The sequence below is a fragment of the Euleptes europaea genome, chromosome 8 (assembly GCF_029931775.1).
Source record: "Euleptes europaea isolate rEulEur1 chromosome 8, rEulEur1.hap1, whole genome shotgun sequence".
NCBI lineage: Eukaryota > Metazoa > Chordata > Lepidosauria > Squamata > Sphaerodactylidae > Euleptes > Euleptes europaea.
The window spans coordinates 99,339,629-99,366,402 of NC_079319.1; the positions used below are offsets into that span (position 1 = coordinate 99,339,629).

Sequence of the window (26,774 nt, forward strand, 5' to 3'; positions counted from 1 at the left end):
GATTTTGGGGGTTACCTGTCCTGGGGGGGCTTGATCTCCTCTTTGCGAGTGTGATTGTTGCTGTGAAAGATTTGAATCCAGCAGCATGAAATCTATCAATACTTAAGTTACGCAATTGGCGCAGGTTGCACTTACGCTAGTAGCTTTATGAGATGCATTTTGGCTGTGTTGAAATGAAAAGATACGTTCCCCATGCTAGTTACGCTGTTTACTTACGCTTTGAGCGTTGTTGGATGCATTTTCAGCGTAGTTACGTCGGCTCTTAGAAGCAGTGGACTGGCTTCTACTGTGTGGGGGGGAGCCAAAGGGAGGTGACCTGTCCTGGTGGGTGGGGGGCTTGACCTCCTCTTTGCGAGTGTGATTGTTGTTGTTTTCACTGGTTGCCACCTTTGCTTGGAGGTCAGTGTGGGTCAGTGAGTCTCTCTCTGGCTGCCCCAGAAACAATGGGAGGTTTTGCCTTGGATTTGCCACTCTCTAGATCAGTGGTTCTCAACCTGTGGGTCAAGACCCCTTTGGGGGTCGAACGACCCTTTCACAGGGGTCGCCTAAGACCAGCGGTCGGCAAACCGCTCTTTGGCCCCTCGAGTGCAGGCATGCACAGGGGTGTCGGTCGACTCGAGATGAATGCCGATCGAGACGGGGGAACAAGACGAATACCAGCATGGCAGTACCGAAAGGTTTCCGAAAGGGGGCGGGAGAGAGTCTGCACAGGAGGGCGGGCGAGGGTCTGCACAGGAGGTGCTCGCATGATGAAGGAGCGACCGTGTGCTGCTGATGCAGGCGGGCCTGCTTTGGGGAGCGCCAGAGCTGGAGCTGCGCTGAACCGCCTGCCGCTCTGGCGCCCCCCTCTCCCAGCACGCTCCCCCCTCCACCGGCCAGCTGATGGGTGGGCTGTTTGGCCTCTCCCTGGGGAGTCGGCTGGCTGGCCAGCCTGGGGGCCTGGGGAACATCGCGGCCACTGTGGCGCCCAGTCGGCCGGGTGTGGTCCGTCTGGGCCGGTTCTCCCACTCGCCAGCTGACAAGCGGGCCTGTCAGTGGTTGTGGGGGCTTCTGGCCCGCCCCCCCGATGCTGGGAGGAGGCTCTAGCCGGCTGCCATTCGCCGCCTCTCCCGACTGCTCTCCCGGTGAGTGGAGGCTCGAGGGCTCTTCCCTCTTCCCCTGCCTGGGGCACTGGGGTCGGGGTTGGTCCTGGGCCCGGGAGCCCAGGCGGGAGGGTGACAAGGGACAGGGGGTTATTGGCCATTTATGAATGGGAGGTTTTGCCTTGAATTTGTCACTCAGATGCACATTTTCCCCATCTGCATTCTCCAAACTCTGCATGGGGGGTTATTGGCCATTTATGAATGGGAGGTTTTGCCTTGGATTTGCCACTCAGATGCACATTTTCCCCATCCAGATTCTCAAAACTCAACAATAATCCCCCCTCCAGAGTTTTGAGAATGCAGATGGGGAAAATGTGCATCTAGAGAGCGGCAAATCCAAGGCAAAACCTCCTGTGCATGAATAGTTGTTAAAAGGCATTGAGGAAAGGGGGAGGATGAATGATCCAAGTCAGCGTGTGCATTATGAAGTTTGTTAAGTTAATAAACAGTGTACCTGTAAAATTACAGGTATGAAGTAGCAACGAAAATAATTTTATGGTTGGGGGTCACCACAACATGAGGAACTGTATTAAAGCGTCGCGGCATTAGGAAGGTTGAGAACCACTGCTCTAGATGCACATTAAGGATCGCCTGCTCCCATTCATTCCAATGGGTGGATGGGGGGACCCCTTCCAGACTCCATAACTTGGGACCCCCTGACCCAATAGTCACCAAACGTGGGGGTTCTTGAAAATAGAGTTCCTCCAAGCTACCCTGAAGGTTTGGGACCTCTACCTCAAAAAATGCCCCCTCCCCCGGAGCCATAGAAAACTGCAAATGTGCTTTAAATGGCTTTATTCCAATGGGCGGATGGGGGATCCCTTCTAGACCCCATAACCCGGGACCCCCTGACCCAAACTTCACCAAACGTGGGGGTTCTTGCAAGTAGGGTCCCTCCAAGCTACCCTGAAGGTTTGGAACCTCTACCTCCAAAAATGCCCCCCGGAGCCACAGAAAGCTGTGAATGTGTTTTAAATGTCTTTATTCTAATGGGCGAATGGGGGGACCTTTTCCAGACCCCATAACTCGGGACCCCCTGACCCAATCTTAACCAAACCTGGGGGTTCTTGCAAGTAGGGTCCCTCCAAGTTACCCTGAAGGTTTGGGACCTCTACCTCCAAAAATGCCCCCCCCCGGAGCCGCAGAAAGCCGTGAATGTGCTTTAAATGGCTTTATTCCAATGAGCGGATGGGGGACCCCTTCCAGACCCCATAACTCGGGACGCCCTGACCCAATCTTAACCAAACTTGGGGGTTCTTGCAAGTAGGGTCCCTCCAAGCTACCCTGAAGGTTTGGGACCTCTACCTCAAAAAATGTCCCCCCGGAGCCGTGGAACGCCGCTAATGTGTTTTTAATGGTTTTAAATGGCCAGATTTATTTGCGAACTCCGAACTTCATGCCTAATTCCACGGATCCGAAGAGGGAAAGCTCGGACTTTGGTATTTCCCAAATAAAAACAGGCTGAATTTTGCCAAATCCGAATAAAATGTATACAGAAAATACAAAACCCAGCAGAGTAAAAAGTTAGAGGAAATAAAATAAATAAAAGTATTAAGACTAAAATATTGAGGCAATCATGATAAAAATACATCTTAATTAGGGTTGCCAGGTCCCTCTTCGCCACCGGCAGATTTTGGGGGTGGTTCTTGAGGAGGGCAGAATTTGGGGAGGGGAGGGACTTCAATGCCATAGAGTTTCTATCGGCTGGATTTCAGTTGTAATAGCAGGAGATCTTCAGCTAATACCTGGAGATTGGAATTCAAAAGAAATCCTCATGCTTACAGTATGGAGTTTACAAACAAAGAACAAGCACTGATGGCATCAATTCAAATATATTGAAATAACATACACATATCATACAATATAGCCAAAGAGTCCCGAAATGAAACAAAATACTGAGACAAGCAGGCAAGCTGGGAGAAGCAGAGCTCCAGCATGAGCGTCTGCTGCCTGAGAATAACACAGGGTGGTGGTATAGAAAACCTGGAAAACAGCCGGGTGATGCACAAACTCTGGCATAAGCATCTGCTATGTAAGAGCTCCAAAGTTCGTCTGAAGGTCTTGAAAAATGGCCACTGGCCGATAATGTCAGGCCTGCTTTCCACAGCTCTAAGGCTGGAGCCCCGGTTTTACCGGCTCCCGGAGCCCCGGTTTTGCCGGCCCCCAGAGCCCCGGTTTTGCCGGCCCCTGGAGCACCAATTTTGGCGCCTCCAGGGCAACCGCCTGCGCCCCTGCCCATACAGTGGAAGCAACCTCAGTTGAGAATAACCTACGACGGCTCGGTTGAAGCCCTACCATGTTTCCTACACCAAGTGGACAGTTATATGCGGGAACAGGGACAGCACTTCCCTACCGAAAACAGCCGGGTGCGCTTCGCTGCCTCCCTCTTGACTGGAAAAGCCGCTGACTGAATGGTCCTCCAGTTTGACACTCGGGCCTGATCCATACGCTCGCTCAACGAGTTCATGCAAGCATTACGGCGCCGCTTTGAGGACCCTTTCCTGAAAAGGCCAAGGCAGCCCTCCTGCAACTTCGACAAGGCTCTATGCCGGTGCAGGAATTCGCAGAAGAATTCCAACGGCTCACCAGTAAAATAGTGGACTGGACCGAAGCTACCCGAATACATTATTTCCGGGAAGCCTTACATCCTGACATATTGAACTGGGCTTATATGCAACAAGACCCAGACACTCTTTAAGAATGGATCTTATTGGCCGAGGAAGTGGAGAGTCATCGCCAATTCATTTCGCTAGCCCGCCGTCATGCCAGGGAGGGGGCAATCAAAAGCCCCCGACCAAAGCCACAGCTCCTACACCGCGGAGACGTCCTCTACCCTCGCAAGACCGCACAACTCGGTTTCAGAGGGGAGCCTGTCTCGTTTGCAGAACCATGGGCCACTTTGCAGCCGCCTGCCCGCTTCGGCCGGACCGGTTGGTCCCTTCTCAGCAAGATGGACCGCCCCGGAATCGGGGGTGACCTCAGTGCAGAGGCACCGCGGCCAACCGTAGCGCTGCTCCTGGACGGACCGCGCCATCAGCTCTCCACGTCAGAGAAGCGCCCCTCGATCCTGCACCAGCGAACCCATCGGGGTTCCGGATTACAAGTGCCCCACTGGGGGACAACTCGCCGTCTTCGGATGAGGACAGAGACTGGGACTCCCCTGCTTTGAATCTCGAATCTCCTCTGGATCTGTCAAAAAACGGGCAGGGTCTGCAGTGAGTGGAGCTTTACCGCGGACCCTAGCAGCTATTCCTGCAAAACCCAACGCTCCAGTGAAGGTGTGTGAGGTCAAAGAGACTGTATATGTAACGTAGTGTTACAACGCCATAAAGAGGGGCCCCAGTTACCAGTTAAAGCACTCATAGACTCTGGGTGTGCCCGCTCCCTGATCAAATAAACCACTTTCAAGGCGCTCAAAGCCAAGTCAGTGCCCCTGCCTGCTCCCATCCAGTTCGCCCAGATGGATAGCAGTGACTTTAAAGGGGGTCCAGTGGATTGTCACACTCGTGGGTTGGAAATGGGAGTCGGCCACCACTGGGAACAAATTGACTTTACCATAGCCCCTATCAGATACAAAGTGGTATTGGGAATCAACTGGCTCAAAGGGCACAGCCCTTGTATTGACTGGGGGGTTGGAACTATAAAATTCTCCAATCCTAATTGCGATCAACACCGTCTCAAGGTAGCTGTTGCACCTCCGTCGGCCTCTGCTTTAGTCTCAGACCCCCCCCTTGTCCTTTCCTCTACCTGTTGAATATCGAGAGTTTTTGAACGTTTTTGATGTACAGGAGTGTGATGTACTGCCCCCCCACCGCCAGACAGACTGTGGTATTGAAGTGGAGGGAAATGAAAAACTGCCCAAAAGTAAGATTTACCCCATGAGCGCTACTGAACGTACCGTGTTACGTGAATTCTTGGACAAGAATTTAGCGAGGGGTTTCATTCAGCTGTCTACCGCCCCTTCTTCGGCCCCTGCCTTCTTTGTGCGCAAAAAAATGGGTGACTTACGCTTATGCATCGACTTTCGAAAACTCAATGCAGTCACCCAATCCAATGCCTATCCCATCCCTCTGATCATGGATCTCCTTAAGACTAAGGGGAAGGGCACCGCCACCACGTTGCCCTCAGCCAGAATCAACTGGACCCCCCAGTGCCAAACCGCCTTTGATACTCTCAAACGACTATTTACCTCTGAACCTCAAAATGTTCCTCCCCCCCCCCCCAGCCATCACTGGTACATCAGGAACTGGTTCAGGATGCCACTTGGGGGAAGGCACGTGTGGCTTTAGCAAACTGACATGAAAGACAGGATGGATTCTCCTGAGTGATTTTGGGAGTGAAAGTTCCACAGTGACTGGGTTGATGATATGAGCAATGGGGAAGGGACACATGTACTTGGCACTGAGTTTGTTACATGGGTGATTGGACTGTAGATTCTTGGTGGACAAATAAACCATGTCTCCCACTGAGTAGTCCTTGCCCGGTGAGTGATGCTTATCGGCTTGACTTTTGTGTTTACGTTTAGCTCGCTCTAGATTACGTACCAGCCAAGGCCAGGTTGTCTGAATCGTGCGCACCCAGTCAGCAACACTTTCTCCCCCCTCCACCCCGGAGACATTGTTATGGCTTATGGGACCAAAGTCTTGCCCATAAACGGCCCGAAAGGGGCTAAATCCAGTTGACTGATGCACAGCATTATTATACGCATATTCAGCAAAGGGTAACAATTCAACCCAATCATCCTGATGATAGTTAACATAACAGCACAAGTAGCATTCCAACACAGCATTCACCCGTTCGGTTTGGCCATCGGTTTGGGGGTGGAAAGCACTTGAGAGACCTTGTTCCACCCCCACTAATTTGAAGAAAACTTTCCAGAATTTAGCCACATAGTTACTTCCGCAGTCACTGATCACCTTGCGCGGAAAGGAATGTAGACGGAAGACATTTGACACAAAGAGGCGGGCCAGTTTTGGAGCTGATGGGATACCTGCACAAGGGACGAGATGCACCTGTTTAGAGAACAGGTCTGTGATTACCCAAAGTACAGTTTTTCCCTCGCTGAGGGGGAGGTCAGTCATAAAATCTATAGCAATAACCTCCCAAGGTTTAGTGGGGGTCTCCAATGGCTGGAACAACCCAGGAGGTTTCCCTTGGGCCCTTTTTACCATAGCACAGACTGGGCAACTGCGAATGAAGGAATCCACATCAGTCCGCATGCCTGCCCACCAAAACTGCCTCCGTAACAAGTGCAATGTTTTAAGAAACCCAAAGTGTCCCTCAGTCTTGGCTCCATGGATCAGCTGTAAGACTTCTTTTTGGAGTTCTGTAGGCACATACAGCTTAGAGTCTTTGTACCATAAGCCTCTACGTTCAGTTAGAGCGGAGGGGAGGGTCTGCTTAGAGAGTTTGGCTTGGCACGCGGAACGAAGTGAGGTTAAAAAAGAGTCTGTGACATCCAACCCATCTGGCGGTGTGGAGGGAGGGGATGTCCCTGAAGGGGGTCGGACGGCTGGATTGTCGGAGTGACTGGGCGCCAACGGAGCTGGCAAAAGAGGTAAGGGGGTGGCACGGTCAGGCAGACCGGTGTGGTTGGGCTTGAAGTGCCCCCCCCCCTTGTGGGGGTTGTGGTGAGAGCCGGGTTTGCGCTCCAGTTTGGACTGCTAGAGTGGGCAGCAAACCCCTTTGAGCAGGAGTGAACAGGGACTCCATGGGGTGTTCAACCTTGGTTGGATATTGGGGGAGTCTGGATAGAGCATCAGCCAGGACATTTTGTTTCCCCGGTACATGTTTCAATACGAAACGGAACTGAGCAAAGAAGTCCGCCCAGCGAACTTGTTTCACGGACAGTTTCCGGGCCCCCATGAGCGCCTCCAGGTTCTTATGATCGCTCCACACTTCAAAAGGGACTTTAGACCCCTCCAAAAATTGTCTCCACACCATAAGGGCATGGTGGACGGCAGCCGCTTCTTTTTCCCAGATTGGCCAGTTGAGCTGAGATTGCGCGAACCTCTTATAGAAGTAAGCGCATGGATGCAGAAGATAATCACTCCCCCGCTGTAAAAGTGCCCCCCATTGCCACGTCTGAGGCGTCAACCTGAACTATAAACATTTAAAATGTGAGCACTTGCCCCGTGGTAATCCCACAAACAGCATCCAGAGACAAAGAGTCCAAAAGAGAGCTGATTTAATGGAAAACATACAGGTATGCAGAGCTTACAGGTACATTGGCATGAATGGTAATTGGGAGCACGGGGTAGGCCTATAAGGGAAAGTATTAGTCACAACAGGTCAAGGCGGGCCCCCTTCTACTGAGGAGTCGTTCCCACGGGAGATAGCACTGGAACAGGAATTCAGCAGTTAGCAAGTTTGGCCTTGAGAGGCACCTGGTAGAATCGAAACTAAAACAGTCAGAGTCTGAAAGGCTGCTTAGAGCTGTGGAAAGCAGGCCTGACATGTATGGACAGATAGTCAATGGAGATTTATGGACATAAATCTATATTCCAAGATGGAATTCTGGTAAAATCCATTTCACTATGGCTTCTTCCGTCAGGAAATTTAAACAAACAGCAAGAGATGTGTATCTCTATAAAGGAAAAGAAAACAAAATAACCAGGACCTCTCCCATTATTATATAAAGCATAAAATACATATAAAGGACATACAAACAAGAAATAAGACATACATACCACTATGCCGCAAAGCTCATAGCTTACAATTAGGTGGACAGCTTCTATCAGTCTTAGTTAAGCAGTATTCAAGTGACTATTTAAGTCTACTGATTGCATACAGCTGTAAACGACATGAAATGTGTCTTAAAGGAGAAAACAGTTACAGACTACATATGATCTTAAAAGGTAGAAAGGTGTACTAATACAATGAACCAACTACTTTGCTAACATAAATTAACATCAATATATAAATTAACCTACATTATATACAATCTATAGAAAAAGCTTACATAATAAAGTACTGAGTATAAGGTGGAAGACAGACTAATACACTAAACCAAATACTCTACCAACAATGAAAACAGCAATGTACACAGGTCTATAAAAAACATGTATAATCAGATGCAGAATTGAGACAATGTTTGAAAAAGAAAAATGAAATGAGATTCTTGTTGAGAGAGTATCCTGTCTATATTTTGTTTGACATAAGGTTTAGATTTATATTGCCAAATGACAAAAACCTGAATTTCATGCATGGCTTTGTAATGTGAAACCAATGGGGCTTCAGCCACATTATTGCGGATTCGTGACCTATGTTCCCCCACTCTTAGTTTGACTTGTCTCGTGGTTTTACCTATGTACAAAAAACCACACGGGCATCGGAGGATATAAATCACATTACAGCTGGAGCAATTTGAAAACTGTCTAAGTTTGAAAACAAAATTGGAATTAGTGCTTCTAAACTCTTTAACAGGTAAAGCAAATGGACACATATTACACTCTCCGCAACGGTAATGGCCAAAAGGCATATTAGAAGCTTGTTTAGATAATATGTCTGTATGAGTAAGAATCTTTAAGGGACCTTGTTTTGCAGTAACCAAATCGGGATTTTTGTTCACAGCCAGGCAAACCCTGTACTAAGGGCCAATGTTTAAAGATAATATTTTGAACATCCCTTGTATAGCTATTAAATTCTAGGAAGGATGTAATACCTGAATAGGTAGAGCGCTGTTTGTTGGCAAATAGCTCAGCACGATCCATTTTGTCTACTCTGTTTTTGGAATATTGAATCACTCCTTGTGGATAGCCTCTTGTCTTTAAGGTTTTAGATAAAGAGGCAGCCTCCTGGGTATCGTGTTCCTGTTGTGTTGAATTCCTCTTCAATCTGAGAAATTGACCATATGGTAAATTTGTCCTTAAATGTTTGGGATGAAAGGAGTGGCCTTCCTGTAAGCATTGACAATAAGTTGCCTAGTACTGTCAACAGCTACTGTCATGTCCAAAAAGATTACCTGAATACGATGAGCTTCTCCCACAAATTGAATGTGTTGATTTCTATAATTAAGCCAGGTTATTAATTTGTTATATACTGTCCACCACCATAAAGACGTCATCAATAAAACTTTTATAAGTCAAAATATTATGTGCTAATGGATTATTGTTATAAATGTGTGCTTGTTCAAAGGCTATCATATATATGTTAGCGATTGTGGGTGCACAAGCGCATCCCATCGCTACGCCTTTAGTTTGTAAAAACAAATCATCTGAAAAACGGAAAAAAAATTTTTTGGAAGAACCAAATCCAAAAGATATAACAAAAAATGAGATGGTGGAGATGGGTTAGCTCGTGCATTAAGCAAATTAGCTATGATCATACGTACATCGTCCAATGGGACTTTTGTGTAAATAGACGTCACGTCCATGGTCACCAGGACAGCTTCCTCAGGTATGATGGTATTTTCAATAAACTGAATGAACTGTTTGGTATCTCGAATATAAGAAGGTGTCTCTAATTAATATTCATGAAGATGATACTCTAAAAATTTCGCTAAAGGTTCAGTAATTGATTGACTGCTGGATACAATGGGCCGGCCAGGTGGATTAACTAAGCTCTTATGTGTTTTTGGTAGAGAATAAAAAACAGAAGTGCATGGAAATTCATTGATAAGAAAGTCTGCTTCCCGTTTGATTATGTAGTCAAGGGCTAATCCTTCCCATACTACGGTACGGATAGTGAGTGCAACTTGAGGGGTGGGATCCTGAGAGAGCTAGTGTAGGAGTTGCTGTCACTCAATTGTCGCAAGTTCTCCTGCACATGGTCCTTAGTATTTAAAAGGACTATAGCCCTGCCCTTATCCGCTTCCTTAATGGTGATTTTAGGATTATTAGTCAAATTCCTTAACGTTTCATAATCCTCTTTAGAAAAATTGTTATCACCATATCTGCGTCTTTTTTCTAAGTTAGTTAAGTCTTTCAAGACCAGGTGATGAAAAGTGGAGGTTAAATGACTGCAGGAAGTGGGAGTAAAAGTAGAATGAAGTTTAAATGGATTAGCAGGACTAGAAGAAGATCCAAAAAGTTCTCTCAGTTTGATTAAACGGACAAGTTTGAATATATCGACACATGTCTGAAAAGCGGAATAGCTGGGTTTGGGTACAAACCCTAGTCCAAGGTTCAAAATCTTTTTTTCCGATTCAGATAATACATAATCAGACAAGTTAACCACTAAGTTGGCTTCCTTCTGTTCGATCTCCGGGGGAAATAATTCCTATAACCCCTTCCCCTGTTCCTAGGTCTTAATGAATATTCTCTGAAGGAAGAGTGGCTCGAAAGACTAGAGGAGTCACTCACTGATTGGTTTCTGCGGTTGGTTCTTCTATTGGGCAGATTGGGCAGCAGAAAACCCTCTTTCGGCTCAGGTGTTCCAAAGCTTTGCTGCTGCCAGACAAAAGACATTTTTGCTGAGGCCAACTGACCTCACTGAAATAGGCCCACCAACAGAGATTAGCTGAGACTTTTGATTTTGCAAGAGATCCGGGATGCCAGCATCCAGGTGGGACCTGGTGATTCCCCATTAATTACAGCTCTTCTCCGGATGACAGAGATCAGTTCCCCAGGAGAAAATGGATGCTTTTCAGGGTGGACTCTGTGGCATTGTACCCCACTGAGGTCCCTGTGCTCCCCAGGCCCCACCCTTATATCTCCAGGAGTTTCCTGACCTGGATCTGGATACCCTACACCCCCACCCCCTGCCGGAGGCCATGGGGGGAACTGGCAACCCTACAACAGACTGTTGCGTGTGGTAATAAAGGTAGAAGGGTGTTGAAACTGAGGCTATAAGTAAGGGGAAGCATAAACCACTTTATATTTCTACACAATGATTGCCTCGTAGACAGACACTGCCTGGCTGCAGAAGCACCCCAAAGAAGCACCCCCTGCGGTATCCAAGGTACTGTACAAATTTCAGACATTTGCTTTACTTTAAACTTTGCTCTTTTTGCACAAAAAGGCAAACGACTGCCTCCGGAAAAGGTTGAGCACAGAATTCAGTGTTTCCTTCTGATAGCAAAAGCCTTCTAACAGCAGTTGTATTGTTTTACCTTGTAATATACATAAGTTTCTATAAATAACCAAATAACCCCACCCATAAAAGCAAATTAGTAACTGCTGTCATATTCTGTTAATAGTTTACAGTTATTTTAGCTGGATCTACTTGTGTGCAGGGATCAGAACCTTTAGTATCACGTTATGCCAAAAATAAAAAATAAAATAAAAAGTACTCTATAACTTCACTTACGGCATCTTAATGTGTAGGCATTGTGATTCCACATATGAAACACAAGTTACTTGGTACTGCTCTGAATATCACTTTAGCAAATTACCAGCCCAATACTTCACTGGAAGCCCAATTCTGTACAGACCTATTAGACAGCAAGACCCATATGGAAGCCAATGGGGACCCCCTTCTGAACAAATGTTCAGAACTCATGCTGTTAATTACATGCACCGAAATTGCATTGTGGCAGCATGATCTAAAGGAATTATTATTGTGCAATTAGGGTCTCATTGAGCTTAATGGCCTTAGTAAATGTCTGAAGGACTGCAGTTTCATTCACAATTTATCGGTTTGGGGAAATCAGTGAGTTGAATCCAGTGGGAACTATGAATGGAACAGCCAAGAACATAATGGATCTCTGTCCCTTCTCTTTGAAGCCTCTTGATCCCTTCCCCCCAACTGCAGCCAAAGGTCCAGGATCTCAGGGTCTGGGTAGAGACTCCCTTCCCTGGTTGCATGAGAGTTCCCACAAGTGCTTGTGGAGGTAGAGTTGATTTCTGCCAATGCCACCTTCTGACTGGTGACCCTCTGCCCCACCCCACTCTGCCCCCCAAGCTCCACTGAGCTTCTGGAGCAGCTTTTCAGAGGTGAATGGAGCTGAAGGACGAAAGGGGAGATCTGCCCTGTGAATTCCTTCCATTTACAGTTTGCGGTAGGCTCAAATCCTTTGTAACTGAGGCAACTGTCAGTTTTTAAAAACCAACTTGAATGCTTTGCTATTTGATGTGGGCTGTTAAAAACCATGAAATCACCTTTTTCCATAGAAAAAGGGAGGAGGATGTAACACTTGGGTCAAACCACTGTTCTCTCATCAGAGTGATTAAAAGCGATTCCTCAGGTCTTATTTTGGTGTTGTTTTGCACAGTAGTCTCATCCTGTGTCTCTTATTTACCACAGGTTTTAGCAATGGACTCCCTCACAGTATCCAATGGCAACTTTACATTGGACCTTTTCAAAACGTTGACTCAATCATATCCAGGCAAAAACCTTTTCTTTTCTTCGTGGAGTATCTCATCCGCTCTGGCCATGGTCTATTTGGGAGCAAGAAATAAAACTGCCACCCAGATGGCCAAGGTAGGTTCTTGAATTTGCCTGTGATCACCTCACACTGACTCTGGCAAATGCTCTGTTGATATAATAGAAGAACACGGTCCTGAATGTTAGGGAAAACGTCTTCCAAGCAGCAGTCCTCTGTTGACACGTTTCCTGGCACCTGCTTGCCTCATGAGCCTTGCGTAAAATCCAAGGGGCTTCACTGGAACAAAAGAAAAACAGGGAGCTTTGGGTTGCCCCAGACAAGCTTACTGATCAGGAAAGCACAAACCAGATCCCCAGGCAGATGCGCCACAACCTTGTCCAAGACACAGCTTTTTTTATATCTCTAGCCTTGGAAATAGGGTTGCCAGGTCCCTCTTCTCCACCGGCGGGATATTTTTGGGGCGGAGCCTGAGGAAGACGGGTTTGGGGAGGGGCTTCAATGCCGTAGAGTTCAATTGCCAAAGCGGCCATTTTTCTCCAGGTGATGGTGATCTCTATCGGCTGGAGATCAGTTGAATTAGCAGGAGATCTCCTGCTACTACCTGGCAGTTGGCAACCCTACTGGGAAACCTGTCACTGTGGTTGTACAGGGAACACTCTCACACCCTTTCTTTGGCAAATGATGCCAAACAGCCACATCTGCCCAGAGGGAAGAGCCCACCCAAGATTCCATCAGCACCGATGCTCAGAAGAGGCCACCACTCAACACGTTGGGGCCTGCCGAGAGGGGCCCCCTCAGGAGCAGCTCCTGCTGTTGGCGGGAGGACGGCTGGCTCAGAACCTGCCAGTGCTTTGTGATGGTCCCTGTCCCAAGGCAGCCATTTTGTGGTGGCTTCCTGTGCCTTTTCTCAAGCTCTCAAAAGTGGCCACAGGCTCAACAAACGTGGGGGCTCCTACTTTAAAGAATGTGTTGTGTAAATGAAAGGAAGACACAGGGAAAGGACATGGTATCAAGTGGTTAACGTGCTTGGGTGAACCAGTCTACAGACCGAAGGTAAGATTGCTTCAACATGATTTGTTACCATGAAGGCTGAGTCAACAAAGCAAGTTGTGGATTCTAACGATGGCGTCATTACGGAAAAAAATGTTATTGTATGTATGTTGGGTCCCATAGACATTTTCCACTGATGAGAGGGAGAGGGATTTTTGTCCATTTCTCCTTCATGCTGTTTCTGGACGTTCCCTGTTTCCCTGGGGTATACTGGGCTGTGGTAGGAAGGAAGAGGGAAGGCAAACCTGCAGTATTGATGGAAATCCATCAACTAAAATGATCCACAGGATCCGAGCCACTATCTGTTTTATGTCATTTTCTTTACACTTCTACTTACAGGTACTTCACTTCAGAGGAGGTACTGAAAGTTCTTCCCAGGTAATATAATGATGTAACATTTTAAAACAAGCACAAACATAGTATTACTTAACAAAGTAATTGCACAAAGTAATTTCCATATTGTTAGTAAGGCTGAACTCCTAGCATACTTACAAGGAAGAAAGATCATTGTACTTAATAGGGCTTCTAAGTAAACATGCTCAGGATTTTGCTACTTGAATGCTTAGGAATGTTTAATCCCTATTAAACTATAATTTAATTCATATTAAGCTGTTTGGAGTAAGTCTAGATAATATTGCCCTAAAGTAAAGTGGTATATTGCTAAATTGAGTTAAACAAAGACAACATGGGGTTGAGCATTGTGTGTGTGTGTGTGTGCAAAGTGCCATCAAGTTACAGTTGATGGATGGGCATCCCATAAGGTTTTCAAGAAAGGAGATACAGCGACCCTGGCCTTCTTTGCTGGTACCACCCAAGTACTAACCAGAGCTGACCCTGCTTAGCTTCTGAGATATGACAAGATCAGGCTCGCCTGGACCACTCAGGTCTGGGCCAGTTGAGTATTACTAGTGGCAAAACATCATTTGTGTGGGAGAAAAGGCTTTTGCGCCAAAGAAATATGCAACCATTAGCTGAACAGGGTGGTAGGCTGAACCCGTCAAAAGTTCCTGCTCGGGATATGCGTTGCCACAGCCTGAGTCTGTCAAAACACTGAAAATGTCAACATCAGTTATAAGATCAACTGAGAAAAGTGAGTCAAACGAAATCCAAAGCTGGTTGCAGCATTCCAGATGTGTTGGGCAGCCACTTCTGCATTTGCTGGGTAACCGCAAAAAAGCCTCCCATATTCCTTCCTTGCAATATGATTGTTTGGAGTTTGAATAAGGGTGCTCTACTATCCATCCCCATATCATGTCTTATAGGAAGACATTCTCGCTAATGGTCTTTCTTGTACAACTTCTGGATTGGCTGACCCTAGGGTTGCCAAGTCCCTCTTTGCCATTGACAGGAGGTTTTTGGGGCGGAGCCTGAGGAGGGGAGGGTTTGGAGAGGGGAGGGACTTCGATGCCATAGAGTCCAATTGCCAAAGCAGTCACTTTCTCCAGGTGAACTGATCTCTGCCAGATGGAGATCAGTTGTAACAGCAGATCTCCAGCTAGTACCTGGAGGTTGGCAACCTTAGCTGACCCTTAAAAAACTCCAGGAGTATCCAATATAGATAACAACTTTGGGCATGCGAAGGCTTTCAGTAGAAGTTGGTTAAAGGATGACTGAAGAGAGAAACTGAATCTTGACCAGAATGTAGTTGAAAAAACAGCCATTTTGAACTGGTGACGGAGGGTGACAGGGCCCTTCCCATTACCTCAGCCACCACTTTCTGCATACAACTCTCTTGCCTCAAAGTAGATTATGGGTAGGGAAGGTGGAGAGCTACCTACTGCGTAGAAGATCAAAGTTGACCCTGGGAGTTCTGTGTTACTGATCCCTAGATTAAATCCATGTATTTCAGCAATGTAAATGGCAATGAATTACTTTCCCCTGCTTTTTTCAACTGTATTAAAGTTTCCAGTTGCTTATCATATATTTCAAAACAACGCGATTTTGCTGCTGATGGTGTCCCCTTTTACAGAATCCAGATTCTAAAGATGAAAAGGTCCACCATGAGTTCCAAGAACAGATTTCTGAAATCAATCAACCCAAGAGCACCTATTTGCTTAAAACTGCCAATAGACTATATGGAGAAAAGACTTACCCTTTCCTTACTGTAAGTAGAGTATTTGCACTAAGCTGCCAAGTATAGTTTGAAATTCATTTTTCATTTAGTCATTTCATACATTATTAAATACAATAAGATTAGATAATATTGTTCTAATTAGAACTGAAACTGATTGTTCTCGTGTTGGGTATTATGAACCAATACTGAGCTATATTACAGATTTGATATCATCATAAAATAAGTTTGCTGTATAACATCTATTTTTATTGGCCACTGTGGTATCCTACATTTCCTCTAAGAAGAGCAGGGTGGCATAATAATATTCAACTTCATACTATCAGATTGTTATTCTTTCCTACCTCCAAGGAGTTCAAGATGGTGTACCGATTTCAAATTTATCCTAAAAAGAAATAACCATTCCTGAAAATTCTGCCCTCAGAATCACCCTGGTGTGGCGGTGTAGTGGTTAAGAGCGACGGACTCTAATCTGGTGAACTGGGTTGGTTTCCCCTCTCCCGTATATGCAGACTGCTGGGTGGCCTTTGACCAGTCACAGTTCTCTCCGAACTCTCTCAGCCCCACCTAACTCACAAGGGGAGGTTGTGGGGGGAGGAAGGGAAGGAGTTTGAGGCTCCTTAAAAGGTAGAGAAAATTGGCATATAAAAGCCAACTCTTATTCTTCGTTTGTTAGGTAGATTGGAATAAGAGAGTGGGAGTAGCCCAGGGGCCCCCATTGATGTACAGGGATTTGAACCAAGTCTCTCTTGTCAAAGGGTAGCACTGTAGCTACTACATGATGAGAGGGAGGGCATCTTGGCCATTTTCTGGTCACTGGGGGTGTGGAGGGGGGAGGTAGATGTGAATTTCCTGCATTGTTCAGGGGGTTGGACTTGATGGCCCTGGTGGTCCCTTCCAACTCTATGATTCTATGATTCTACATCACATGGACTGGTACAAGGGGCAGGGTGTCAGGAGCAGGCCATGAGGACAGTTCGTGGTTGTGCTTCCAGGTGTTGTTTTGCCATTCTGTCCAAGGCCAATCCATGCCCCGTGTTTAGTCTTCATAGATTCCCATATTGTGGGAATCGCCAAGTGCTCCTTCCTGCCTCTGGGAAGGGGGTTGCCTGGGTTACCAGTTATCTCCTTTTGCTTTTCCATATATGTACCTTGCCTTTGCCCCTTACTAGTGTCCTTTTGAATATGGCTTCTGAAACCTATCGATGATAACCAATAAAACTGATTTCGTGGATTTGCCGTCTGCTGGAATCTGTTTATGGTTTGCCGCAGGGCTAGAGCTCACACAGGGCTGGTTTGACTCCCTAAGTGGCCTAAGCAGCTGCTTGGGGTGCCAGGGATGGCATGGGAGGACGCGTCCACACACAGAGACATCTTTGACACAATAGCCTGGCTTCTGCAGTCCGTTTTGCACTTGGTGAAGGCGGTACAGGGCAAGGGCACGTGGGGCTTTAAAATGCCTCGATCTGTTCTGGACAAGAGGATCCCATTTTATCCTCCCAAGACCTTTCATAGGTGACTGGGGGTTCTGAGCTCTCCTTTGGCTCTCCAATGGCGTATCCACCCCAAAGTAAGCATTTCGTGATTGGTGGTGGGGGAAAGTGCCATCAAGTCACAGCTGACTTTTGGAGACCCCGTAGGGTTTTCAAGACAAGAGACGTTCGGAGATGGTTTGCCACTGCCTGCTTCCACCTCATGCCCCTGGCAATCCTCGGAGGTCTCCCATCCAAGTACTAACCAGGGCCAAACCTGCTAAGCTTCTGAGATCTGATGAGATCAGGCTAGCCTGGGGCTGTCCAGGTCAGTGAGCTTTAAGGATTACGTAATGATTAATACAAGAAAAGAATGAATACATATTCAGTTAAGGTCAGTGAATTATGTAATATAACACAGAATTATGTACAATGGTCTTTTGAAAAACATTATAACAATAGCACAGACTTCCACATCATTACTACTGTCAAGTTATCAACACTGAACAACATGTGCCATTTAGTTGTTTATTTTGTATTCATTTTTTTTCCTGCTTTTTTTCCCTGATGGGGACCCAAAACACCTCACAAAAATTACTCTCCTAAACAAATTTACATAAGCACAGTATAAAGAACAAGACACGACAAAAAGTAGATGAAACATCCTGAGTTGGGGTTCACGAGGTTGGAGAAGGCTACAGGCTGTGCTCCATGGGCCAAGGGCTCTTGGGATCCTGCCCTTCAACCTTCACCCTTGGCCCCTCCCAAACTAAATCCCTGCAGCAGGAGAGACAAAAATACTCAGCCTCGGTATTTCAAGCTAGCAGCCATCTTCCCTCCGTTCCTGTTTCCTGCTGGCCATTTAGGTTAGAATCTGAAAAGCACCGAAGGCACAACAAGCTTCTTCTAGTTTCTCTCATTCTCAGTTCCCCCGTGCTATGAGGCTGCCCAGCACAACAGGCTACTTTGGAGTAAGGAGCCCCACAAACATAGTTGTACCTGTGGAGCTTCTCACGAGCAGCTTTGGACTGTGACCTTAAGTCCAACTGATGTCAGTCCATTTAAGTGTTGTTTTGTCTTTGGATTGCCCTTCAAGTCCAAGACCCAGGACAACACGGGCTTTATCAGCCTGAGATGCTGCTGTTAGCCATGGATGGAAAAGGTCTCCGTTTCCGTAACTTGACACTGCAACCAATCTCCCTGCAATTTTCCTTTGCTGGATAGGTGTCTGGGCTGTCAAAAACAGAGGTGTGTTATATGCTGAATGTGAAAAGTCACCCCAGCTCAAAGTAAAAGCCTCGATTCTGAAAAGTGGGGACCTATATCTGAACACAGGACAACTACAAGTAACTGGACAGGGCTGCTTAGCGCTTGTTCAGAAATCATAAATGCACTCCAGTTAGTTCACAAACAGTACTAACCTGCATTTTTACCAGCCCTCCTTCCCACACACTGATATGAGTCATTTATTTAGGTATTTACAACCAACTTTTCTCCCCATTAGGGAGTGGCATTAGGGCTGTTGAAAAAAAAATCCGGTAAAATTTGCATTCAGCAAAATTTGGCCCATTTTTATTTGGGAAACGCCGAAGTCCAAACTCCCCCGCTTTGGGTCCGTACAATTCGGCATGAGATCTGGAGTTCGGGGAAAAATTCGGCCGAATGAAGCCATTAAAAACACAATCGCGCCTTTCCATGGCTCCGGGGGGGGCATTTTGGGGGGTAGAGGTCCAAAATTTCAGAGTAGCTTGAGGGGACCCTTCTTGCAAGAACCCCCAAGTTTTGTGACGATTGGGTCAGGGGGGCTAAGATATGGGCCCCGAAAGAGGTCCCCCCTCCTTAATGTGCATCTCTGACAATGGGAGTTTGCAATTAGCAGAGCTTGCCGCCCACTCCCGAAGTTCCCAGCCCCGACAAACAGCTGAGCTGGGGGGAGCAAGGGCAGGGCAGGTGCGAAGAAGTTTGCAAACCATGCAAAGCAACACATTTGCAACAATGCAAACCATGCAAACCATGCAAAGCAACACGTGACGCCTGGGAGTTTGCAAACCATGGAAAGGGACAGAGGCACGCTAGCTATGCATAAGGAGCAGGAGGTGGTGGAATTTCCCCTTTTGCATCAGACTCAGGACCAGGCAAATGAATTCTTTAAGTCACAATTTGAAAACCAGTTTTGAGCAAGCATCAAAATAGACCTAATTGATCTTATGAATGAGTGAAAACCTGGGGACACACAACTGAAGCCCCCCCCCTCAAACCAGGGAGAGAGAGACTCAAGGGGGCACACACCCCCAGGCAGAACGGGCGAAAGCCCCCTTTGGCTCCCCCCCCACAGAAACTGTTCCCTCCCCCCCACACACACAGACACTGCTTCCCCCCCACACACACACACACACAGGAGAAAAATTATAGAGAAAAGCCCCAAAATGGGTCTTACTGTGGATGTCTTCTGTTCCATCGTCTTCGCACCTGCCCCACCCTTGCTCCCTGCAGCTCAGCTGTTTGTCGGGGCTGGGAGCTTTGGGCGTGGGAGGCAAGCTCTGCTAATTGCAAACTCCCATTGTCAGAGAGGCACATTAAGGGTGGGGGGACCCCTTCCTGGCCCCATATTTCGCCCCCCTGATCCAATCTTTACAAAACTTGGGGGTTCTTGCAAGAAGGGTCCTCTGAAGCTATGCTAAAGGTTTGGGGGCTCTACCCCCAAAAATGTGCCCCCTGCAGCCACGGAATGGCTCGAATGTGCACCCCCCCCCCCAAGGGGGATCTCTCTCACACACAAACAGATACTCTCTCTTTCTCTCCCCGGGCCGCACAGCATCTGGGCTCATGCACTCAATCGTGACTGATTGGCCAGAAGAAGACCCAGATTGGCCACCGATTGGCTGCAGGAGAATGCTGCTTACTAAGTGACTGTTATGCTGCTGTGCCAAACCCTAATTTTGCTGAATTTGGCTCCCCATTTTCCCGCCTTTTTTGAGTTCGGTTCCATCCGAACTAAAAACCGCCGAATCGGGGGAAATTCGGCTGTTTTTCGGTTTGGGAAAATCGACAGCCCTAAGTGGCATACAACAGCATTCTCCCCTCCTCCATTTTATCCTCACAACAATAACCCTATGCGGTAGGTTAGGCTGAGTGTGACTGACCCAAGGTCGCCCAGTAAGCTTCAATGACGAGTGGGGATTCGAACCGGGGTTTCTCACTCTAACCATAAATATGGTTACAAGGATGAGAAAAACACAATTTTCGCTAAAAATTCCCTCTCTAGTTCTCTGAAGGTGGATTCTAATTTGTTGTAGGTGAATAGGCAGGTGTTTGTTTTCTTGAATAAATGACTGAAGGCCTGCCGAAAATGTTGCGGTTCAGGAATTGTTATTTCTCACTAAGACAGAGCATACAACATAAAAGTCATGCAGTAGAGTATTTTTCTTGTGAAGTCAAATGTTTAAAAATTTAAATTGCCACATGTACAAATCAGAAACTTATCAGTCCTCCAGACCAATCAACCAGATGTTTGCCAGCTCCAAATAGAATTTCCATATTCTTTTGACTATGGAGTGAAACCACTTGGTGCGTTGCAGAATCGACCCCCATATTCAGTGTCTTCTTTGACTGTGTGGGGGTGTTCTTTCTTTTATATCTTTCAGGAATACATGGAGCTTACTAAGAAATATTATCATGCAGAGGCTCAAGAGGTTAATTTTTTAACTGCCGCGGACCAGGTCAGAAGTGAGATCAACTCCTGGGTTGAAAGTCAAACTGAGCGTAAGCGAATGCATTCATTAATCGCAGACTGTAGCTCCGGCGATTACTCAGGCGGTGAGGCACCCAGGTCCATTGCTGTGCCCCTTAGTGCTCTTCAGGCTGCTTTTAGAGTCTGAGAAGTGAACAAGTGAACAGGTTTAAGAACCACTCCCAAGCAAGTAAGCAGATTTAAGAACCACTCCCTGTCTTACAAAATCAATTGATTCATACAAGCTTTAGATAAACATAAGGGAGGGAAGGAGAGCTGTCTTTGGATTCTGATCACGATTAATTTTGAAAAAGAAAAACTTGTGTCACAAAATGTATTTCTCCAATATAATGTGTGAAGTGTTTTAGGACTTGTTAATGGATTGGATTGGGGGGGGGTGTTTATTTTTTTAAACAGAATATTCCCTTTGAGTGCTCAGTTGGAGCCTTGAAATGGCAATGCCCCATTTCCCAGGAGCGATTTAATAAATGGTTCACTAGAATCTTCTTGTTTTTATTGTACTAAAGCCTGTTCTACAGTATTTCTGCTGGGAAGGTGTTCAGGTGAGTCTGGGAAGGTCAAGGTTGCCACTATTTGTTTTCCGGCCGAGCCTGAGCACCACCTTCCCCAGCACACACAGCTCTAGGAGGAAGTGATCCTTGCTTGAAAGGGTCTTGGGAAGAATGGCCAAGCATGACCTGCATCTCTTGTTGGGCTGGTGCTTGGAAGACCCTGTGCCTCCATCTCATCAGGAATTTGTGGACCACTCAGAGGCTTGATTTTTTTTACAGGGCTGCTTTAACTTCCTAATCCCCCCTCTGTCGTGCTAGCAGGAGCCGCTTGGTTCTGCTGGTCCCAGCCAGTCCCTGAGCATGATGCTCTAGGGAAGACAGTACTCAACTGGTTGGGTAGGTGATTCGATACAGTGGACGGCAGCTTCTTAATAAAGCCATGCAGTGTTTGCGCTGTCATTGGACTGGAAACCCTAATTCTATCCTTCTCTTTTTCCAAAGACAAAATAAAGAACCTGCTGCCTGAAGATGCTGTTGATTCTCAGGCTGCATTGGTTTTAGTAAATGCTATTTACTTCAAAGGAAAGTGGGAAAAGAGATTTAAGGAAGAACATACGACTAAAGCAGATTTCAGACTGAGTAAGGTATGTGCATGTAAATGACCAAAAAATAGTGTTTATGCAAAATGGATACTTTTCATTGACTTTTTGAATTTGTTCTTGTCTCTGCTCTGAATCTGTAATACAAATATGATAAAAGGGAAAACCTCTAACGCACTCTTGTTAAACATGAGATTTAAGGTTCTATTGTTCTGGGTTTTTAAGTTCTGTTTTTAACTGACTCACAGCTGATCTCTTGGAAAGCAAATCTTGCTTAATGTACAGAAGAAAAAAAGCACAAAAGGGGCAAACACAACCCAAAACTGAACTGTAAACCTAGGAGGTCAAAGGTAACACTATAAAAAGGAATTAAACAAAATATATATTTGATCCAACAGTCAAAGGGTGAAAAAGCTGGCTAGATCCAATCCTGTGTTCTCCCCTCCCAATCCAGTGGATTAGATCATCTAGCAAAAAAAAAAAAAACAAATAGGCCAGCGTGGTATAGTGGTTAGGAGCACTGGACTAATCTGGAGATCTGGGTTTGGTTCCCCACTCCTACACATGAAGCCTTCTGGGTTACCTTGAGCCAGTCACAGCTCTCTCTGAATTCTCTCAGCCTCACCTACCTCACAAAGTGTCTGTTGTGAGGAGAGGAAGGGAAGGAGATTGTAAGATGGTTTGATTCTCCTTAAAGGTAAAGAAAATCAGCATATAAAAACCAACTCTTCTTCTACTACTACTCATACTGCCCATATGCTGAAAACCAGTGCTGTTCTTGGTAGGGACAGAGCTCTTCATTTACTCTAACAGTTTCTGAAACCCTCACTATGGTGATGGTGCATATGTGAACTAAAAGGGCCACATACCCTACTTGAGATCTTAATAGGTTTGCCAGGTCCCTCTTTGCCATTGGCGGGAGGTTTTGGGGCGGAGCCTGAGGAGGGTGGGGTTTGGGGAGAGGAGGGACTTCAATGCTATAGAGTCCAATTGCCAAAGCGGCCATTTTCTCCAAGTGAACTGGTCTCTATTAGCTGGAGATCAGTTGTAATCGCAGGAGATCTCCAGCTAGTACCTGGAGGTTGGCAACTTAAAGCTTGTAAAGCTTCTTTGACCTTTGTCTCCTCAGGTTATGGTTCATTTCAATAGGGAAAAGGCGTAACATATATTTTAAACATTATTACAGACCACATCAACATCTGTGCAAATGATGTTTCTGAGAGAGACATTTCCAATTTTCCATGTCAGCATCTTGAAGGTCAATATCCTTGAGCTTCCTTACGTTAACAATGACCTCAGCATGCTCATCCTACTTCCTGATGACATCACAGATGAGTCTACGGGTCTGGAACTGGTAAACATTTCTTTTCACATATCTCAGGGATTGTTCCTTTGTAAGTGGGGAGGGAGGCAGTTCTAGCACACTGTTACAGTGAGGGGGGAAAGTATTTGATCCCCTGCTGAATTTGCCCGTTTGCCCTCTGATGAAGAAATGACCAGTCCATAACTTTAATGATAGGTTTATTGTAGCTGTGAGAGACAGAATAACAACAGGAAAACCCCCAGAAACCCAGAAGACAAAAGTCAGAGATTGATGTGCATTATAATGAGTGAAATAAGTATTTGATCCCCTATCAACCAGCCAGATTAGGGTTAGGGTTAGGGTTCAGCTGTCAACAGAAGCAATCAATCCATCTGATTCCAAACTAGCCACCATGACCAAGACCAAGGATGTAAGGGACAAGATTGTAGACCTGCACAAGGCTGGACTGGGCTACAAGACTATTGCCAAGCAGCTTGGTGAGAAGGTGACAACCCTAACCCTAACTGTCAACCTCCCTCGGTCTGGGGATCCATGCAAGATCTCATCTCGTGGAGTTGCAATGATCATGAGAACGGTGATGAAGCAGCCCAGAACTACACGGGGGGAACTTGTCAATGATCTCAGGGCAGGTGGGACCATAGTCACCATGAAAACAGTTGGTAACACACTACGCCGTGAAGGACTGAGATCTTGCAGAGCCCGCCAGGTCCCCTTGCTCAAGACAGCATATGTACAGGCCAGTCTGCAGTTTGCCAATGCACATCTGAATGACCCAGAGGAGAACTGGGTGAAAGTGTTGTGGTCAGATGAGACCAAATTAGAGCTCTTTGGCATCAATTCAACTCGCCGTGTTTGGAGGAGGAATGCTGCCTACGACCCCAAGAACACCATCCCCACCGTCAAACATGGAGGGGGACATATTATGCTTTGGGGGTGTTTTTCTGCTAAGGGGACAGGACACCTTCACCGCATCGAAGGGACGATGGATGGGACCATGTATCATCAAATATTGGGTGAGCACCTCCTTCCCTCAGCCAGGGCGTTGAAAATGGGTCGAGGATGGGTATTCCAGCATGACAATGACCCAAAACACACGGCCAAGGCAACAAAGGAGTGGCTCAAGAAGAAGCACATCAAGGTCCTGGAGTGGCCTAGCCAGTCTCCAGACCTTAATCCCATCGAAAATCTGTGGAGGGAGCTGAAGGTTCGAGTAGCTACACATCAGCCTCGAAATCTTACTGACTTGGAGAGTGTGAGAGTCCCAACCAAGCTGTGCTAACTTCGCAAAATCACTTGCTCAGACTTAGATGCAGAAACAAAGAGTTTATTGAAGGCTTCAGATGATACAAGGCAGACACGAGTTAAAAGTTGCAAGTGAGCTAGCTATCAGAGTTACAGAATATATCTCCTACAGGGCACTAAGGTTCACACCTATGTTATGAGAAGCTACAAGATAGATTGGTACAATACAGACATCAAACGGTCCCCGAGGGACTGTTAGGGCTATCAGATCTTCAAGGCCGAATCTGGCCTGAGGGAGTGAATACAGAGAGCGCGGCAGGGAGGGGGAAGGCGGCATCTGGGTCCAACGGATGTGGCGCCTGAACCCAGGGAAGCGTTAGAAGGTGTGAACTGCTTTTACGAGTTCGAAGCAAGCAGGAGGGAAGGGTAGACAGAGAGGAGTCAGAGATACACAGGCCCTCACAGAGAGGATCTGCAAAGAGGAGTGGGACAAAATACCTCCTGAGATGTGTGCAAACCTGGTGGCCACCTACAAGAAACGTCTGACCTCTGTAATTGCCAACAAGGGTTTTGGCACCAAGTATTAAGTCATCTTTTGCAAAGGGATCAAATACTTATTTCACTCATTATAATGCACATCAATGTCTGTCTTTTGTCTTCTGGGTTTCTGGGGGTTTTCCTGTTGTTATTCTGTCTCTCACAGCTACAATAGACCTATCATTAAAATTATGGACTGGTCATTTCTTCGTCAGAGGGCAAACGGGCAAATTCAGCAGGGGATCAAATACTTTTTCCCCTCACTGTACTTATAAAATAGTGCATGCTATTTATTAGGAGGACCAATCAACATATCACAGAACAGTGGAAGCAAGCTTCCAATTTCCCCAGAACTCAGAAAAATGGCTGGAAAATGGCCTCTAGGACGTGGAGCTCTAGAAATTTACCCATGTGGCAGTGGTCTTTATCACAGAGATTAGGGGAAATTCCTAGATTGTCACTTGGAAGTGTCATCACATCCTCCCCAAACTCCCCCCACCCCCCAAATCTCCCAGCATTTGCTAAGGCAGTGCTGGAAATAGGCAACCAGTGGAGAGACGCATGTAAAAAACTGGAAGTGGCATAACACCTCTCTAGGAATTGTCTGAAATTCTATGGTAAAACCTGAATTCCTAAAGTGGTCGGACATCACTTCTGGAGAAAACCTATAAGTGATGTCAGTCCTCTGTAGGAATTGTCAGAAATTCTATGATTTTAGCATAGCATTTCCAACAATTTCTAGAGAGACATGACATCACTTCCAGGTTTTGCCTGGAAGTCATATCACACCATAGGCCTAATGGCCATTTAAAATTTTATTTTTCTCCCACTGATGTGTTGAGCAGCAATAGGAAATTGGAGCTGGCAGCCCTGTCTGTGTTACTTCCAAAGTCTCTTCAAACAGCAGAGTAGGGGGGTTATCTATCAGGTCTCTTCCCCCCCCCTTTTTAGATAGAACCTGGGAGAGTGCGGGGGAATGGCGGGGAAGGCGCTCCTGGCCTCGGTGGGGCCAGTTGCCCCAGAGAGTGGGGGGGTGGCAGGGGGGCTGGGCTTGGCTCACAGCTGGGTGAGGAGCCCTCCAGGGGCCAGATCTGGCCCACGGGCCGCCAGTTTGACACCCCTGCTCTAAGTCTTAAATTGCTATTTTATAGTAATGACAGAAACACACCGCAGTAAGACTTTACAGTTTGGAGGAGCTTGTGTTATAGAAAATCTGTGGCATCATATTCCACGGCTGTGATTGCAATATGTTTAAGGTTCACTGTTTCTCATTTAACGCTTTATTCTCTAAAACGTGTTCTCATGTTAACTATAGCTGGAAAAAGAATTAACGTATGAGAGATTATCCATATGGACCAGTCCAGAAATGATGGAGAAAATGGAAGTGGAGGTTCACTTGCCCAGGGTCAAGTTGGCCGAGAGTTATGACCTGAAGATGACTTTACGCAGCTTGGGAATGACAGTCGCCTTCAGCCAAAGTCAAGCTAACCTCACAGGAATGTCCCAGAAAAACGACTTGTTTCTGTCACAGGTGTTTCACAAGTCTTTTGTGGAGGTCAATGAAGAAGGCACGGAGGCATCGGCTGCCACTGCAGGGGTTGTCTCTGTAAGAACATCTCAGCAGCCGGTGGTATTTAAAGGAGACCACCCCTTCCTCTTCTTTATCAGACACAACAAAACAAAAAGCATCCTCTTCTTTGGCAGGTTCTGTACTCCTTAGGAAGCTTTGTGTCACCTCTGCCGTTGGAGCAACGCCCAATGGCGGTCCTCCTAAACGCATGGGAGTCGGGCCTCTTGGGTTTAATGGGCTTTCCTTCTGAATAAACATG

General features: G+C 46.5%; 1 protein-coding gene across 1 annotated transcript; it reads left to right on the plus strand.

The window, feature by feature from the left end:
• The first annotated feature begins 12,326 nt into the window (after positions 1 to 12,326).
• On the plus strand, positions 12,327 to 26,689 carry LOC130482052 (serpin B10-like). The gene is made up of 7 exons (XM_056854864.1): positions 12,327 to 12,503; positions 13,798 to 13,836; positions 15,428 to 15,562; positions 20,646 to 20,763; positions 21,745 to 21,887; positions 23,029 to 23,196; positions 26,261 to 26,689. Exons 1-7 carry the CDS (start codon positions 12,336 to 12,338, stop codon positions 26,663 to 26,665), a joined length of 1,176 nt encoding a protein of 391 aa, XP_056710842.1. The 5' UTR covers positions 12,327 to 12,335; the 3' UTR covers positions 26,666 to 26,689.
• The last annotated feature ends 85 nt before the right edge of the window (positions 26,690 to 26,774 follow it).